We start from the raw sequence: 16,047 nt of genomic DNA on the forward strand, positions 1-16,047 counted from the left end.
CACAGTCCCATGAATGCTAGTAGAAGCCAGCAAACTGCTAGGTCAGAGATAAAGGTAATTTATTACTTACAGCCGTAGCAGCAATATATCAGCATTTTTGTGTCAGTTTGCTGAGCTCCAATTCCCACAGGGTGATGTGAAGAAGGCCAAATGACATCTGCATACATATTGGGTTGCATTATTGGAAAAAAATATAGTGAGCTTAGGAAACCCAAATCTTTTTTTTTTTTTTTTAAAGATTTTATTTATTTATTTGAGACAGAGAGAATGAGAGAGAGAGCACATGAGAGGGGGGAGGGTCAGAGGCAGAAGCAGGCTCCCTGCCGAGCAGGGAGCCCGATGCGGGACTCTATCCAGGGACTCCAGGATCATGACCTGAGCTGAAGGCAGCGGCTTAACCAACTGAGCCACCCAGGCGCCCAGGAAACCCAAATCTTTAATAATGGGTGGTAAGAACGTCTGCCCTTTGCTCAAAGGGAGACTGACTTTTTTTTCTTTTTAAAGGTTTTCATTTATTTGAGAGAAAGAGTGTGAGAGAGCGAGAGCATGAGTGAGGTGAGGGGCAGGAGAAGCAGACTCCCCACTGAGCGGGGAGCCAGATGCAGGGCTCAATCCCAGGACTCTGGCATATGACCTGAGCCAAAGGCAGACGCTTAACTGACTGAGCCACCCAGGCACCCAGGAGACTGACTTCTAAGGCTCTAAGCAAACCTGCCCTTTGCTCTAGAAATGCACACTATCTCTATTGTCCAAGGTTGTTTCCTACACAAAGGAACAAGGGCAGACAGTATCCCCCTTACAAGGCAAGCAGAACATGGCCAACTGTCTTCCAACATGGCAAAGTATAACTTTAATGATTTTTTTAATTAACTAGCACTCCTCTACAATATCAAAGTTACAAGTAAACCACAAGACACAATGTAATTTCATAAAGATGGCACATTATTTCATGCTGTGTAGCATTACCAAAAACCTAGTGGTAATACACGTTTATTATCTCCGTTTTTAGTTAGGAATCTAGGCGTGGCTTAAGTAGTTCCACTGATTAGGGTCTCACAAGACTGCAATCAAGATATTGGGTGAAACTGTGATCTTATCTGAGGTTCTAATGAGGAAGGATATGCTTTTAATCTCACTCAGGTTGTTGGCAGAGTTCAGTTTCTTGAGTTGTAGGATTGAAGGTTTTGGTTTCTTGCTGTGGGTTGGAGGTTGCCCTCAGCTTCAAGAAGCTTGTTATGTGGGGTTCCCCAACATGGCCACTTGCTTCCTCCAAGCAAGGGAGAGAGTGAGCAACTCCAGTAAAATGGCCTGTACGGTCTACCTAAGACAATCACATAGTCACATATATCTCATTGCATTTGACATATTCTGTTGGTTAATGTCTTCCAATATATTTATGGAGGGGGCTGGCTGTTGGCTACTGAAGATAATTAATGTGATTCAGTGAGGAGAAGTCTTTCTGAAGAGGGGAGATTTTAGCTGAGAACTCAAATGATGAAGAGTCAGCAGTGAGAAGATGGGGGACAGGGATGAGGAACATTCTGGGAAGAAGGGACAGAAAGTGGGAAATGTAGCTATGCCCACAGACAAATATTATCATACCATTATAACATTGTATTTTGTTTCTGTGTCTGTTTTCTCCATCATTCAGTAAGCTGTACAAATTATCTCAGAATCTTCAACACCTATTTTATAGTAGATAGTAAATTTGTTTAATAAATGGATGTATTTATTAATTTAGGAATCATTTTATTAAGTTTTCATTTATCAGGAACTTCAGAGATATAAAATGATCATGTGAAGGCCTGTGCCCACAATGAACTCACAGTTGTGTGGAGCAGAGTTGCAAACAATTACAATTCAAGGTGGTCCATGCTATTGGTACTATTATAGTGTTGGAAGAAAGAACGAAGTCTCACTCTTTTTGGGGGATTTGAGGAAAACTACATAATGGTAGTAAAGTTAGCACTGAGTCTTCAAAGATATCTAAATTAGTTGGGGTGCATAAATAGGAAAAGGCATTTTAGGCAAAGGAATCAGCTTGAGCAAGGGCTTGGGAGTGACAAAGCATATAGCTGGTTTGCAAAACCCCCAAGAAGTTTAGGAGTAAACAAAACCAGGAGTATGTATGGAAAGATGGATAGCATGCCAGGAGGCTTATTCAATAAGTGTCTATGGATCACATCAAAAGGACAAAGAAGTCAGCTCTAAGGTGTGCCACTAGCCTAACAGGATCATTTGAGTATCATAAATAATAATGGATTAAGACACATCAGATTTGTAAAATGTATGCATTCCTAATGATACTAAACAAACAAAATCTTACTGGCTAACACTGGAGGTTGCTAGGGCACCAACTCGTTTCTCTGAAATTTTATAATAAAGTGAAAAACCACAGCATTTATCCAGTCTTTCTTCTAGGATCCCGGTATTTCAGGATAACCAATGAGTTGGTGAAAATTGTTTTTTTTAAAAAAGATTTTATTTATTTGAGAGAAAGAGCATAATCGGGGTGAGGGGCAGAGGAAGAAGCAGACTCCTCCTTGAGCAGGGAGTCCAGCGGGGAACTTGATCCCAGGACTCCAGGATCATGACCCGAGCTGAAGGCAGACCCGTAACCAACTGAGCCACCCAGGCCCCCCCAAAGTTTTTTTTTTTTATAGAATCCCAGCTAATAAAGAAAATCATTAAAAGTATTAGAAATCTACTGTTACAAGACTTAAGAGCTATACCAAAATGCAATGTGAAGATTTCTTTTTTGATCTTTTGATAGGAAAAAAACAACTATTAAATGACATTTTGGCTTTAACCAGGTTAATTTGAACATGCACTATTAGATGACATTAAGGAATTATTAATTAGATGTGATAATGGTGAAGTTAAAAAAATCCGTATCAGTTTGAGATGCACATTAATTTAAGGGTAAAATAATGTCTGGGATTAGTTTCAAAATACTCAAGCACGGAGCGGGAGAGGGGATCAAACTAGATTGGCAAAATGTTAATTGTTGATTCTTGGTGACGGGTACGTGAGGGTTATTAAAAGTGGATTCACTTTTGCCTATGTTTAAAATTTTCCTTAATAGTTTTAAAAAGCAGAAGTCCCGCGGAAAGGGGATGTCCGAAATGAAAGACCCCAACTATTCTAGGAGATTCTCAGATTTCCCAGGGCTTTCCGAGAGTTGTGAACTGTAATTGCCGAATCGGGGCTGGATTTGAGCAGCAGATTCCGGCTCTCCGGGAGCTGACCCAGAGTGGGCGGTTGAGAGCTCACAGCAGTTTTGGGAGCATAGTGGGAAGCGAGGACATATTTCCCCAACCCGGCGGCCTCCCCTCCTCAAGCCTGCCCTTCTTTTCAATGTTCCTTCCCTCCGAGCCCCACACGCCGCTCACGCACTTGGACGAATCTCTTTTTCTCCTATTCTTCCTCTCCAGCGCCTAGCTCCACCCCTAACTCTTCCTGACCCTACTTGTCCTCTCCCACGACAGCCCCGCCCCTTCCGTTTCTAGCCCCGCCCCATGTATTCGCCCCGCCCTTCCCCTCCTGCTCCTCGCCCCGCCCCTTATCTCGGCGCTGAGGAGGAGGTTACCATAGCGACCGTGCACACAGCAGCTAGGCGTCCCTCGTTGGTCCCCGGCTGGCCGGAGGGAAGAGGCGACACCATGAGCCATGTGGTGACTATCGAGGAGCCCCAGGCCAACCCGAAGGTGTCTCAGACCCGGTGCGGGATCAGGTCGGGGGCCTGGGGCAACGTCTCCTCCAATCGACAGTATGATTTTCTGTACGGTAAGGGTGGCACCAGACCTCCCTCCTGAGGTATTGAGTCCTGGGCTGGGTGGGCTTCGGGACGGTGGGACCGGGCCAGGGGCCCGGTGAGCGGAAGATGAGCCTCAGGACGGATCCCTTGTCCGCGGTTATCCTTTGTTGGGTGGGAGCAGCTCCGAGCTCCGCAGGTGGCGGCGCTCTCCGGGCGCGGCGGAAGCCCCAGGTGCGCTCAGAGTCTCGGAGCACCGCGCGGGATCGCCTTACTGCTCGCCACCTGTTACCACCTTTTCCTGATAATTTGCACAGCCTTAAGTAATCTTCCCGAAACCTGTTTCCGGTGTTTTGCTATCCAGAAAAGTATGTAATGATTTGCAGGCTTGGAGATTCACTCAACATTCCCACGTTCAAACTGTGTAAAGTGCCCGACAAAAATGACCTTCCCGCCCCCATTCTCCGGGCAACTCCAAATTTGGCTTTGTAGATAAAGGAGTAGCAGTTTATCTCACGTTTGTTTCTAGTTTTTCTCTTTTTAAAAAAAACTTATTGTTACTCATCAAAGCATTGCTTATAAACTAGGTCCACTGGATTCTTTTGGGTCAATAAAGACAGGCCCAGTTTGTTTTAATGCCCTGCTTGTCCGTTTGTGTTCTGTCTCTTTTACTGGACCTTAAGTTTCTTGAGTTCTTTAGGTACTTGTTTTATACAGTTTTCCAGCCTTCTTAGCACCTATTCCAGTGTTGGTACATATGCAAGGTACTTCATAAATGCTTAGTGAATTTTGAATTTACTATTAAAAGAATTTTAATCAGTTAAACATGATTTTTTCTAATTTTGCCCTCATCAGTCCCATGCTCTTCACCTGAACCTTGCATTGCTTTTAACCATGTGGTATCTCCTCTAAGATTCCCAGGATCATCTTTGGATGGGAATCCACAGGTTACCCATTTCCTGGTATAGGGGCTATGTAATGGTTGCTTACATTTTATAGCCAGTGGTTTTCTTTATCCATTCTTGGTTTCATTTTGTAAAATAAGTCTAGTAAACTGTAAACACATCACCGTGTTGATTTCAAAGGTAATTTGGAAATTGGATAGACCTCTTCAGTAAAGACAGGCAAACAATTTACCAAGCTTCTTGTCTCTTTTATTCTTAAAAGTATTCCTTTCTCTCTCTCTCTTTTTTGCAGGGAGATGCTAAATGTTTCCATGTCCCTTGCAAGGAACAGAAACCCACTCAAAATAGGCCAAATAAAGTTTGGATTGTTCCAATAAAACAGGCAGTCTCACAGCTATTAATGGACAGGAAGCATAGTATAGCCAGGACAAAGTAGAACCAAGACAGGGAAGGTCAGAACTAAGGTATGGTGCCCTTCTGCGTGATTTCTTAGACCTTATGGTTTTTTATCTTGTTTAGGTTGTCAGATTTAGCAAGTAAAAATACAGGATGCACAGTTAAATTTGAATTTGAAATAAATAACGAATAATATTTTAGTATATTTATTTATATATTTAGTATAAATTTTTGGCCCCATGCAATATTTGTGATCTATTTATATAAAAAGTTATTCATTGCCTATATGAAATTTAAATTTAACTGGGCATCCTGTATTTTATCTGTCAACAGATATGTTGCAGAATGTGTAGTCATAAATCATACAGTATTGTGCCATTATCTTCTCTAGATGGCAGGAATGTTTCTATGGATAGCACGTCTTTGTACTCCTTATGGGAAGAAGAGAATAGTTTATAATTTATTATTCAGATTTAGGGGAAATGCAGGCTAAACTCATTTAAGATGAACAACACAGTTGGAACCATAGACCCAATGACATCTTTTAAATCATTTAAAATAAGAGTATGAATAGAAATTTCCCATTGGGGATGCTTAACTGTCTCCGTCAGTTAAGCATCTGCCTTCGGCTCTGCTTCTCCCTCTCCCTCTGCCTGCTGCTCCCTGCTTATGCTCTCTCTCTCTGTCAAATAGATAAATAAAAAATCTTTAAAAAATTTCCCTTTGTCCCTACGATATCAGACATGTTGAAGCTATAGCCTTTGTCCCTTTAAACAGGTGCATTCATTCAGCCTTCAAATTCATGAGCCTGTAATTTGAGGTCATAAAATCTGGCCTCATCATTCCTAATCAGCCCAGTTTCCATCACTTCTCAACTTGAATCATAGGTGTGGATTTGGGTGCTGCAGCTAAAGAAGAGTATATTAAAGGTGATGATTCCCAAATTCATATCACTGGTCCAGACTTCTCTCCCAAACTCTAGATTCTTATATCAAATTGCCTACTTCATTTCTCCACTTGGACATATAATAGACACCTAAGGCATGCTTTTCATGTTCTCCCTACAAACCTGCTCCACCACAGGCTTTCCTGTGTCAATTGATACCAATCCCATACTTTAGTTGCTAAGTCTAAAAATCTTGGAGCCATCATTGTCTCATCTCTCTCTCTCTCTGACACACACCATTCCAATCCATTAAGTCCTCTCTGGTCCCACCTTAAAAATATATCTAGAATCCTGCCCCATTTCATCACTTCTCTTGCCACCACCATCATTTCTTCTCTAAGCTCACTGCATGAGCCTCCTAATAGGTCTCCCTGTCTTTTCCATTGTTTCCATGCAGTCTGTTCTTCACTGGGCAGCCACAATGAACATTTTATTATTTTTTTAAAGATTTTATTTATTTATTTTAGAGAGCACATGAGTGAGTGGGCAGAGGGGTAAAGGGGTAGAGAGGGAGGGGAGAAGGAAAGAGAGAGAATCCCAAGCAAACTCCACACTGAGTGCAGAGCCCTATTTAGGGCTCAGTCCCACAAGCCTGAGATCATGACCTGATCTGAAACCAAGAGTCGGATGCTTAACTGCCTGAGCCACCCAGGAGCCCCTACAATGAACATTTTAAAATGTAAGTCAGATTTTGTCACATCTTGTCTCAAAATCTTGAAATGGTTTCCCTCCTCACTCAGATTAAAAGCCAAAGTCTTTTCAGTGGTCCACAAAGCCCCATGTGATCTAGGCCCCTGGTAACTTGCCTGACCTTTTATCTACCATATTTTGCCTCTCTCACTCTGTTTCAATCCTGTTGGTCTCTGCTGTTCTTCAAACATGTCAGGCATGCTGCCATCCTAGGGCCTTTGCTCTAGCTGTTTCCTCTGCTTCAAATGCTTTTCTTTCAGATAACAGTATAGTTAACTCCCCACTTGCAAGTCTCCTTAAATGTCACCCCTTGGGGCACCTGCGTGGCTCAGTCAGGTTAAGCATCTGCCTTTGGCTCAGGTCGTGATCCCAGGGTCCTGGGATCGAGCCCCATGTCGGGCTCACTACTCAGTAGGTAGCCTGCTTCTCCCTCTCCCTCTGCTGCTCCCCCTGCTTGTTCTCTCTCTTTCTCTCTCCTCTCTCTCTCTGTCAAATAAAAAAAAAAAAAAAAAAAAAAAGTCACCCCTCAATGAGGCCTGGCCTGCCCTGACTCCCCTGTGTAAAATTGCAATCCAATCTCCATTACCTGTTCTTTCCCCACTTTTTAAAATAACACTATCCTCTAACATATTATATAATGTGCTAATTTGTTGTGTTGTTTATTGTCTCTCTCTCATGAAGTCAGGGATCTTTATCTTTTTCTTGATATGTTCCAGGCACCTTGAACATAGTAACCTGTCAATAAATCTTTCTTGAATGAAAGAGAGCTGAGCCTCTTGTAGTTTTTCAACCTTGGGAGAATATTAAATGTCTGCATTCAATATATCATTTTTGTTGGGTAACTGAGGAGTTATTAGACTCTAGGAATTGACTCACATTATCTAAATTAAATTAAATTTAAATTACTTATAAATCACAATAACAATTATTAATTTCTGTGAATAAATATGTTGCCAAGTCATCTAGACTAGTTGGTCAAGGTATTTGTTTCTCAAGAGATATCTACTAGGGAAATCAAGTCTCTATCTGAAGGTTGCTTATGAATTTAATATCATATTGTTTAATTTTAAGGGATGGTATAATCGATCATAAATAGTCTTCATTGCTTTAAAGATATACCTAACAAGTCCGTACTTATAATAACAGGGCAATCTTTTGTGGAACTTTGGAGAAAAAACTTAGTCCCATCATCAACATCCTTCTAAATTTAAGGAGTGAATTATAGCTGATTTTATTTATTTATTATTCGAGAATGACATTTTCCTACTATGTTTATCAATTCTGAGGTGACATGTTGTTAAGAGTTTGTATCTTTCCCTTGTACTGAATATGGGAGGTAGTGCCCCCAATGTGTTATTTCTTTTACTTGTAAATGGGTGTAGTTAGCATATACAGGGTCTCTCATCTTAGAGTATTTCCTGGGCTACCCAGACCCAGAAAGTGGTTTGTTCGTAGAAGAGAAAAGACGGTGTGTTTAGGCTCTGGTGCTTGAGGACATCTCAGGCCTACTTTTTGCCTTGCAATTCTATAACCTGACTTTGGAATATACAGAGGAGAAATGCATCTAACAGACTCTCACTTGTGATAGAGTAACAGGGCAATGAGCTACTGTAGAGTTAGGCAATATCTAAATCTTGTAATTTTTTTTCCAAATAAGAAATTACATTATTTTGCCATTATTCTCAGTCTAGATATATTCCATTCCTTATACCACCTTATTGTTTATTTTGCAGATCCATTGTTTATTGTGTCAAGTGAGAAAGACCACATGCAGGCAAATATCCAAGCTAACCTGATTCGAAACAGACTGGTAGGTCTAATTCAATCACTAAGGCAGCCTAATGAACTTGAACTATCCAGTTTTGCTAACCACACTAATCAGATTGACTAATCCTGAGATCTCCAGTGGATTTTATATTCTGCAGAAATTACTCTGCCATGATTACTAGGGGATAAGACATCTTGATACTTGTGGCCCAATGTGAGGATTAATTAACTAATAGTGAATAAAGGACTCATTATAACCTAATTTATTTCAGTGGGAAAAGTTATATATGCCTGTGTTAAGTTAAAAGAATTCAAGTAGTACAAAAACATACACAGTATGAAATAAATTCTAACCCTCATCCCCCTTCTCATGATCATCCACTGTTATCAGTTTCTTGGGTATCTTTCTAGAGATATTCTATGCACATACAATTACCCTTCTTTCTATGCTACATACACTATTGTGTACCATTTAAAATTTACAATAACAAAATGCTTTAGAAAATCTGATGGTAAAATTTTGTCCTTTTCCTCCCTATCTCCCTGTCCTAATTTTAGAGAAAAGTTCCCAGGTTTAGAAGCATGTTCAGTAACCTGATCCATTATCCAAGATATTCTCTGTATTGGAGCAAGGTAGACCCTGTCCCACCATTCATCCGCTGGGAATGGAAAGGACAGGAGGAGAAACACAGAGAAGCCCTTGGGCAGCTTGCCATGTAAGTGTCAGGTAGCTTCGGGGGCTACTCATGTTTTTAATGAATGCATTTTTCTTCTTAAGATTTTTTATTCTGCATTTTTTAAAAGTATAATTGGGATGTTACACCTAGGTCAATTGACCCCAAATTCTCTCTCTTAAACCCCCTAGCCAAAACAAGCCTGATTCAGGGGCAGTGGTTATGGGTTTATGGGTTAGTAGATATTTTCAGAAGCTTGGAGTGAATATATATATATATATAATATATATATATATATTAAATGACAGTTTGCCACCAAAGGTAGAGGTAGAGGTGACTGAATTTGTTTCTTTGATCCATCTTAGAAATTACAACTATACACTTCTGCTAGTATCTAAATATATATATATATATATATATTTGGAGATTTGCAGCCAAAGCACCTTCAGAGACAAGTCTCTTGAATTCTTTATTCTTTTAATTATTTATAAGTCATGCCTAGTAAATTAAAAGAAAAAAGCTACCTTTCAGCCTGGACATAAAAATATCTCTTAAAACTCTATTATTCCTATGTACTATTAATTAAAAGTGTGCATTTTTGTATGTGAGATTTCATAAATCTACTCTTTTCTTACTCTTACTTCCCCTTGTTAGCTCCCGGTTTCCTGCTCAGGGAAAGTAATTATGTAGTCTGAGATAGGTCAGTCAGATGCATGTTATAGAAGACTTTGCTCTCAGTCTCAGATACCCTGTGCATCTCCCACTTTACAGACATAAAAATATGAAATAGAAATTATATTTGGAACTAATATGTTAGAGTTTAATAATGTTTTCCTGCTTCATTTTAGAACTGCTAAGTCTTTTCAGATGGCTAAAAAGGCTTATGAAGATCCTGAAATTACTGGAAGGAATCGCTATAAATATTTTGAAAGGTAAGAAGTAATTACTAATGAAAATGAGCCCTGATATTATTAGAAAATGTCTTTATGATAATGATAGCAGCTATCAGTTTTGAGTGCATGCAGTGTGTCAGGTACCAGTTTAAGTGCTTTATATATATAATCAATTCTCTTTTTAGATTGTATTTTTAAGTAATCTCTACACCCAACGTGGGGCTCCAGCTCACAACCCTGAGATCAAGAGTTGCATGCTCTACCAAGTGAGCCAGCGAGGCGCCCCTATATAATCAATTTTTACAACAGGAATGTAGGATAAGATATATTATCCCTATTTATCAGTAAGGAAGCTGAGATGAAGAGAGGAAAAATAAATTACTTGAAGTCTCTTAAGTAAACAAGTGGCAGATCTGGGATTCCAGCTAAATCTGCCTAACTTCAGAGGTACTAGCTGTAAATAAGAATGTATATTTGAGAACAAAATGAAGTCATCAAATCAAGTGAGATACAGCAGAGACATCATGACAGTAATAGTACATGGGAAATTGTTATAAGTAGCCAATAGGCGACATTCACTGTCTTTTTGTGAATGTTGCCAAAACCAGTATGGTCCAAAGTTTCACTTTGTTTCATTTGTGATCAATACTCATGTGATAATCATATAGTCAGATTAAAATAAAATGAGGGTCTCCCTATAGGTCTTCTGTGGTTAGAGAAATAGTCTTGATGCCATATGTACATAAGCTTCCTTGAGAAAGTAAATTTGTAACCCACGTTGTTATTTGTGAGCAACCTCTTTAGAGAAGTTTTATAATGCTGACTTTTTAGAGCAATGTTAAATTTTCAACACAGTATACTCAATTCCTAGACTTTCTGGGGGTAGTTTTTAAAACTAAATCACTGAGAATTTCAGAATGTCTCAGGGAACTAGAGAAGTTGCTGGGAGCTCATGACCAGCTGAAGCCCAGGTATTAAGGCATTACTTCTGAAAGTATGATTTCTTTACCATCTGCAGGGAAAACATTGGAATGTCTATTACAAATGCAGATTCATTAGCTCTGTCTTAAATCTACTGGATCTCCTGGGCTGGACTTGGTAATTTGCATTTTAAACAAAAATTTCCCCATTCTCCAGTGATTTTGTGTTTGTCCAGGTTTGAGGATTAGCAATACGGGTTATTCAAGCTCACTGATTTTAAGGGACTAATATGAGAGTTGGAATAAAGCCCAGAGAGCACACAGTGTAAAAGTCCCACACGTTTGTGTTCTTCTTTCTCCACCAGGCCTTTCCTTCCATTTCATCAACAGATGCCATTTAATGTTGTTTTTGCAGCAACCAAGTAAGTAACCATTATTTTACAACTTTTTTTCCTAGTTTTTTATTTATTGTTTGTTCCCATATTTGTTTCCAGAAGTTCTGTAAATCAACATTTTTCAAATTCCAGATCACAAATCATTAGAAAGTCATGACATATTTTAGTGGGTGATGAACAGTATTTTAGCAAATGAAATAGAAAATAACCAGAAGCATCAGATACATTGAGGGTAAATTGCCTTTTTGCTAATAACTTCTGTTTTGGATAGATATATACATTTTTTCATATGTAATGATTATGATGTAAAATGTATTTCTTATTACGTGTTATGGTAAAAATAAAAGTTAAAAAATGCTTTAAATATCATCTTTTGCTTCCCTGAAACGCACATTTATTTGGGAACAGCTCTTCAACATTTTATCAAGAAAACTAATCAGTTATAAAATAGTTTTTGAGTACTGGAAGTTCATAATTTAATAATCATAATCTACACAAGGTAATTTAATATACGAAGATCAATGCAACATGGTTTCTGTCCCACAGAGGGGTGGACCAAGGTGAGAGAGAGGTAAAGGACAAGGGCCGAATCTGGGATGAATGTGCAGTTCTCCAGTCTTGTTTTAGGGCTATACTGTTTCCTGAGTCAGTATAACTTAATTTGTGTATAAGAGAAAAAAATAAAATGATCAGGAAAAGAAACCTTTTTTAAGGTATCAGATTTCTGAACAGAAATTTAGATAGGGCTTCGCTTTCAAACAAGCCTTTAAAGGATACCCTAATGATACAGCATTTTATGAATAGAATATATGTTATCAAATGTCTGTAATCCTCAAGATAAGTGCCAGTTGTGAACCTGATTCTCTGATTTTTTAATTCTTTTTTGAAGATTATTTATTTATTAGTGCATGAGCAGGATGGCGGGGGGTGGGGGGCGCGTATGCAGACTCCCCACTGAGCAAGGAGCCTGACACGGAGCTTGATCCCAAGATCATGACCTGAGCCAAAGGCAGACACTTACCTGACTGAGCCACCCAGGCACCCCTCTCCTCTGATTTTTTAAGACTATGCGTGGATACTATTGGCTCTTATATAGATGGAGAATAGATTTCTTGCCCTCCCCCTAGAGAGATCAACTTTGTGTGGTGTCAGTTTACTTGGGGACAGCTACAGACTTGTTTTCAGTGAAATGCTCTGTATGAGAAAAGGAGAACATATGAGATTGGTGGATCCCTATAGATACCTTTGATAATTCTTTAAAAGCAGGCTTAGTGGATCACCTACTATGGAGGTAATAATTACATCAGGTCTAAAAGTTGTTTAATTAATTGTGGGGAGTTCTGAGGTCTACAGCGATGAACACTGAGCCTCTTCTTTTCTAAATAACTGTGACGTGGGAGATTCCCTATAAGAATTAAACTGTAACGGTTGACATCTTAGATACTCTCTGTCTTTCTTAGAAGTTTTTAAAGAATTAATCAGTATCCCCGAATGAAGTCAACTCTGGGATTCTGGCAGGGTTCAATTTCTGAGCAATGAGGATAATCCACCTTATGTTAGCAGGGATAGAATTGTCTGGGGGACCAGCTGGCCTTCTCCAGCCATACCCTTTTCATGGTTAGCTGTTGGAGTCTTTACTTTGGACTCATGTAAGCATCTTGGGGAAAAGGATAAAAAGTTAACATTTTTAAAAAGTTTAGTGGTGGATTTTAGTTCCACATGTAAGGACCTTGGCAGTTGCCATCTGTCCTAACAACAAGTAAGAAGCTGAACAAACTGAAAAAGCAACAACTTTTCTTGGATCTGTAAGAAAAGGGGAGAATTCAGGACAAACTGCTCCCCTAAGATTAGAGAGGCATGTTTACAAGGAGGCATGGCTTCCCAGAATCCTAGAGATTCATGAGTGGAAACCACTCCAGAAACCAAGTTCAGGTAGGAAAGCCTGAACAATAATTGATGAATTGCTGGAGGCTCTGAGAATTAAATTCTAGGGGGACCTAGTCATTGGGGTTCCCACAATTTTGTGAGATTTACCTCCAGGACCTCAACTAGGTTCTCACAGGGCATTTGAGGAAAAATCCCCTCATGCTCTTGGTAGGGGGAGTGGAAAGGAAACCATTTTGAAATATGCCAGGGCACTCTGTTCTTCTTAACAAGGTCAACCGTTAGGAGAAACTAGTTAACCAGAGCCTAACCTGCTGGGTATTATTAGAGCCTAACTGACCTGGGGGTAGGAAAATATGCAACTCTAGCCTCCTCTAGCCATCTTGCCCCACCTAGGAGGGGGGTGGGGAGAAAAAACTGAGAAACACTTAAGAAATTCACAGTCCATATACATAGGTTCACCAAAAGACTGAGACATAGTCATAGGATAATAGAACACTTATCTTCCTCCCCTCCTCCTCACCTCACCCCCACATTACTAAAGGCCTATTTACAGTAGTTTTTCTTACCCAGTACATTATGTGTAGCAGTCAAGAAACAAAAGGCATAGTGAAAGGCAAAAAACACAATTTGAAGAGACAGCATAAGCATTAGAACCAGACATGGCAGTTATGTTGGAATTATCAGATCAGGAATTTAAAACAACTATGATTAACATGCTAAGGGGCTCTAATGGATAAAGTGGATAGCATGCAAGATCAGATAGACAATGTATGCAGAGAAAAGGAATCTTAAAGAACTAAAAAAAGAAATGCTAGAAATAAAAAATGCTGTAACAGAAATGAAGAATACCCTTGATGGGCTCATTAGTAGGCTGGACATAGCTTAGGAAAGAATTTTGGAGCTAGAAGATATAACCATAGAAAGCTATAAAACTGGAAAGCAAAGAGAATAAAGACACAAAGACTGAAAAAAAGGAACAGAATATCCGAGAACTGTGGGCAACTACAAAGATATAATAAATGTGTAATGGAAATACCAGAAGAAGAAAGAGAGAAAGGAACAGAAGACATATTTGAAACAATAATGACTGAGGATTTCCCCAAATTAATGTCAGACACCAAACTACAGAGTTAGGAAGCTCAGAGAACACCAAGCAGGATAAATGCCAAAAGAAGTACACTGAGACATATCATATTCAAACTAAAGAAAATCAAGATAAAGAAGAAATTTTGACAGAATCTAGAGGACAAATATGCCTTACTTATAGAGGAACAAAGATGAGAATTACTTCTGACTTCTCAGAAATCATGTGAGCAAGAAGAGAGAGAAGTGAAAATTTGAAGTGTTGAGAGAAAAAAAAAAATCAACCTAGAATTCTGTATCCTATGAAATTACCTTCAAAAGTAAAGGAGAAATAAAAACTTTCTCAAACAAAAATTGAGGAAATCTGTTGCTATTAGACCTGCCTTACAAGAAATGTTAAAAGAAGTTCTTTAGAGAAAAGGAAAATAAAAGTCAGAAACTTGGATCTGCATAAAGAAAAGATGGAATAAATGAAGATAAAATGAAAAGTTGTGTTTTTTAATCTGACAGTTGACAGTTTGTTCAAAATAATAACAACAATGTATTTGGAAACATATATGCAGTTGATACACAGTTGACTCAAAAATATGGGGGTTGGGGCACTGACCCTCGCATATTAGAAAATCCATGCATAACTTTGACTCCCCCAAAACTTATCTATTCATAGCCTACTGTTGACTGGAAGCCTTACCAATTATATAAACAGTTGATTAACACATACATATTTTGTATATTTATTATGTGCTACATTTTTTACAGTAAAGTAAGATAGAGAAAAAATGTTAAAATCACAAGAGAAAATACATTTATAGTACTGTACTATATTTATGAAAAAAAATCCATGTGTAGGTGGATCTATGCAGTTAAAACCTGTGTTGTTCAAAGGTCAACTGTGTGTATGTGTATGTGTGTGTGTGTATGCTTATGTATGCTTATATTTAAGTAAAATGAATGACAGCAATGATAAAGAGATGGAAGGGAAGAATTAGGATTGTTTTGTTAATTATATGAGGTGTGTATGTTGTCAACTATATGTTGTCAACAAGAAATCCACTTTATTTTTTTATTAAGTTTTTAAATTTTAATTCCAGTATAGTTAACATACAATGTTATATTAGTTTCAGGTGTATAATATAGTGATTCAACCAGTTCTATACATTACTCAGTGTTCAGCATGATAAATGTACTGTTTAATCCCCATCATCTATTTCACCCATCCCCCCCCAGCTATCTCCCCTCTAATAACTATCAGTTTGCTCTCTATAGTTAAGCGTCTATTTTTTGTTCTCTCTCTTTTTAAAGAAACCCACTTTAATTATAAAGACACATATAGATTTTCTTTTAAGAATTTATTTTTAAGTAATGTCTACACCCAGTGTGGGGCTTGAACTCAAAACCCTGAGATCAAGAGTCACAAGGCCCACCAACTGAGCAGCCAGGCACCCCATAATGTGTCCTTTTTTCTTTAATGTATACTGTATGCCCAGTGTGGGGCTTGAACTCACAACCCCAAGATCTAAGAGTTGCATGCTCTATTGACTGAGCCAGTCAGGTGCCCTGAGACACCTATAGATTAAAAGTAAATGGGTAGAGAAAAATACATTATGCCAGCACTAATTAAAAGAAAGCTGCAGGAGTTATACTAATTTCAAACAGAGCAGACTTCAAAGCAAGGAAGATTATCAGGGATAAAGAGAGGCATTACACAATGATAAAAGGCTCAGTTCTCCAAAAAGA

General features: G+C 38.8%; 1 protein-coding gene across 1 annotated transcript in view; it reads left to right on the forward strand.

Annotated features, from left to right (window-relative positions):
• Window positions 1-3,662: 3,662 nt before the first annotated feature.
• Window positions 3,663-16,047, forward strand: part of CFAP91 (cilia and flagella associated protein 91) — a 101,044-nt gene continuing 88,659 nt past the window's right edge. Inside the window, exons 1-5 of the mRNA XM_021692550.1 lie at window positions 3,663-3,786; window positions 8,425-8,501; window positions 9,017-9,174; window positions 9,981-10,064; window positions 11,311-11,367. Of these exons, the coding sequence (XP_021548225.1) occupies window positions 3,663-3,786; window positions 8,425-8,501; window positions 9,017-9,174; window positions 9,981-10,064; window positions 11,311-11,367 (500 nt within the window). The remainder of the gene's footprint in view (window positions 3,787-8,424; window positions 8,502-9,016; window positions 9,175-9,980; window positions 10,065-11,310; window positions 11,368-16,047) is intronic.

This window comes from Neomonachus schauinslandi, chromosome 1 (assembly GCF_002201575.2).
Source record: "Neomonachus schauinslandi chromosome 1, ASM220157v2, whole genome shotgun sequence".
Lineage (NCBI taxonomy): Eukaryota > Metazoa > Chordata > Mammalia > Carnivora > Phocidae > Neomonachus > Neomonachus schauinslandi.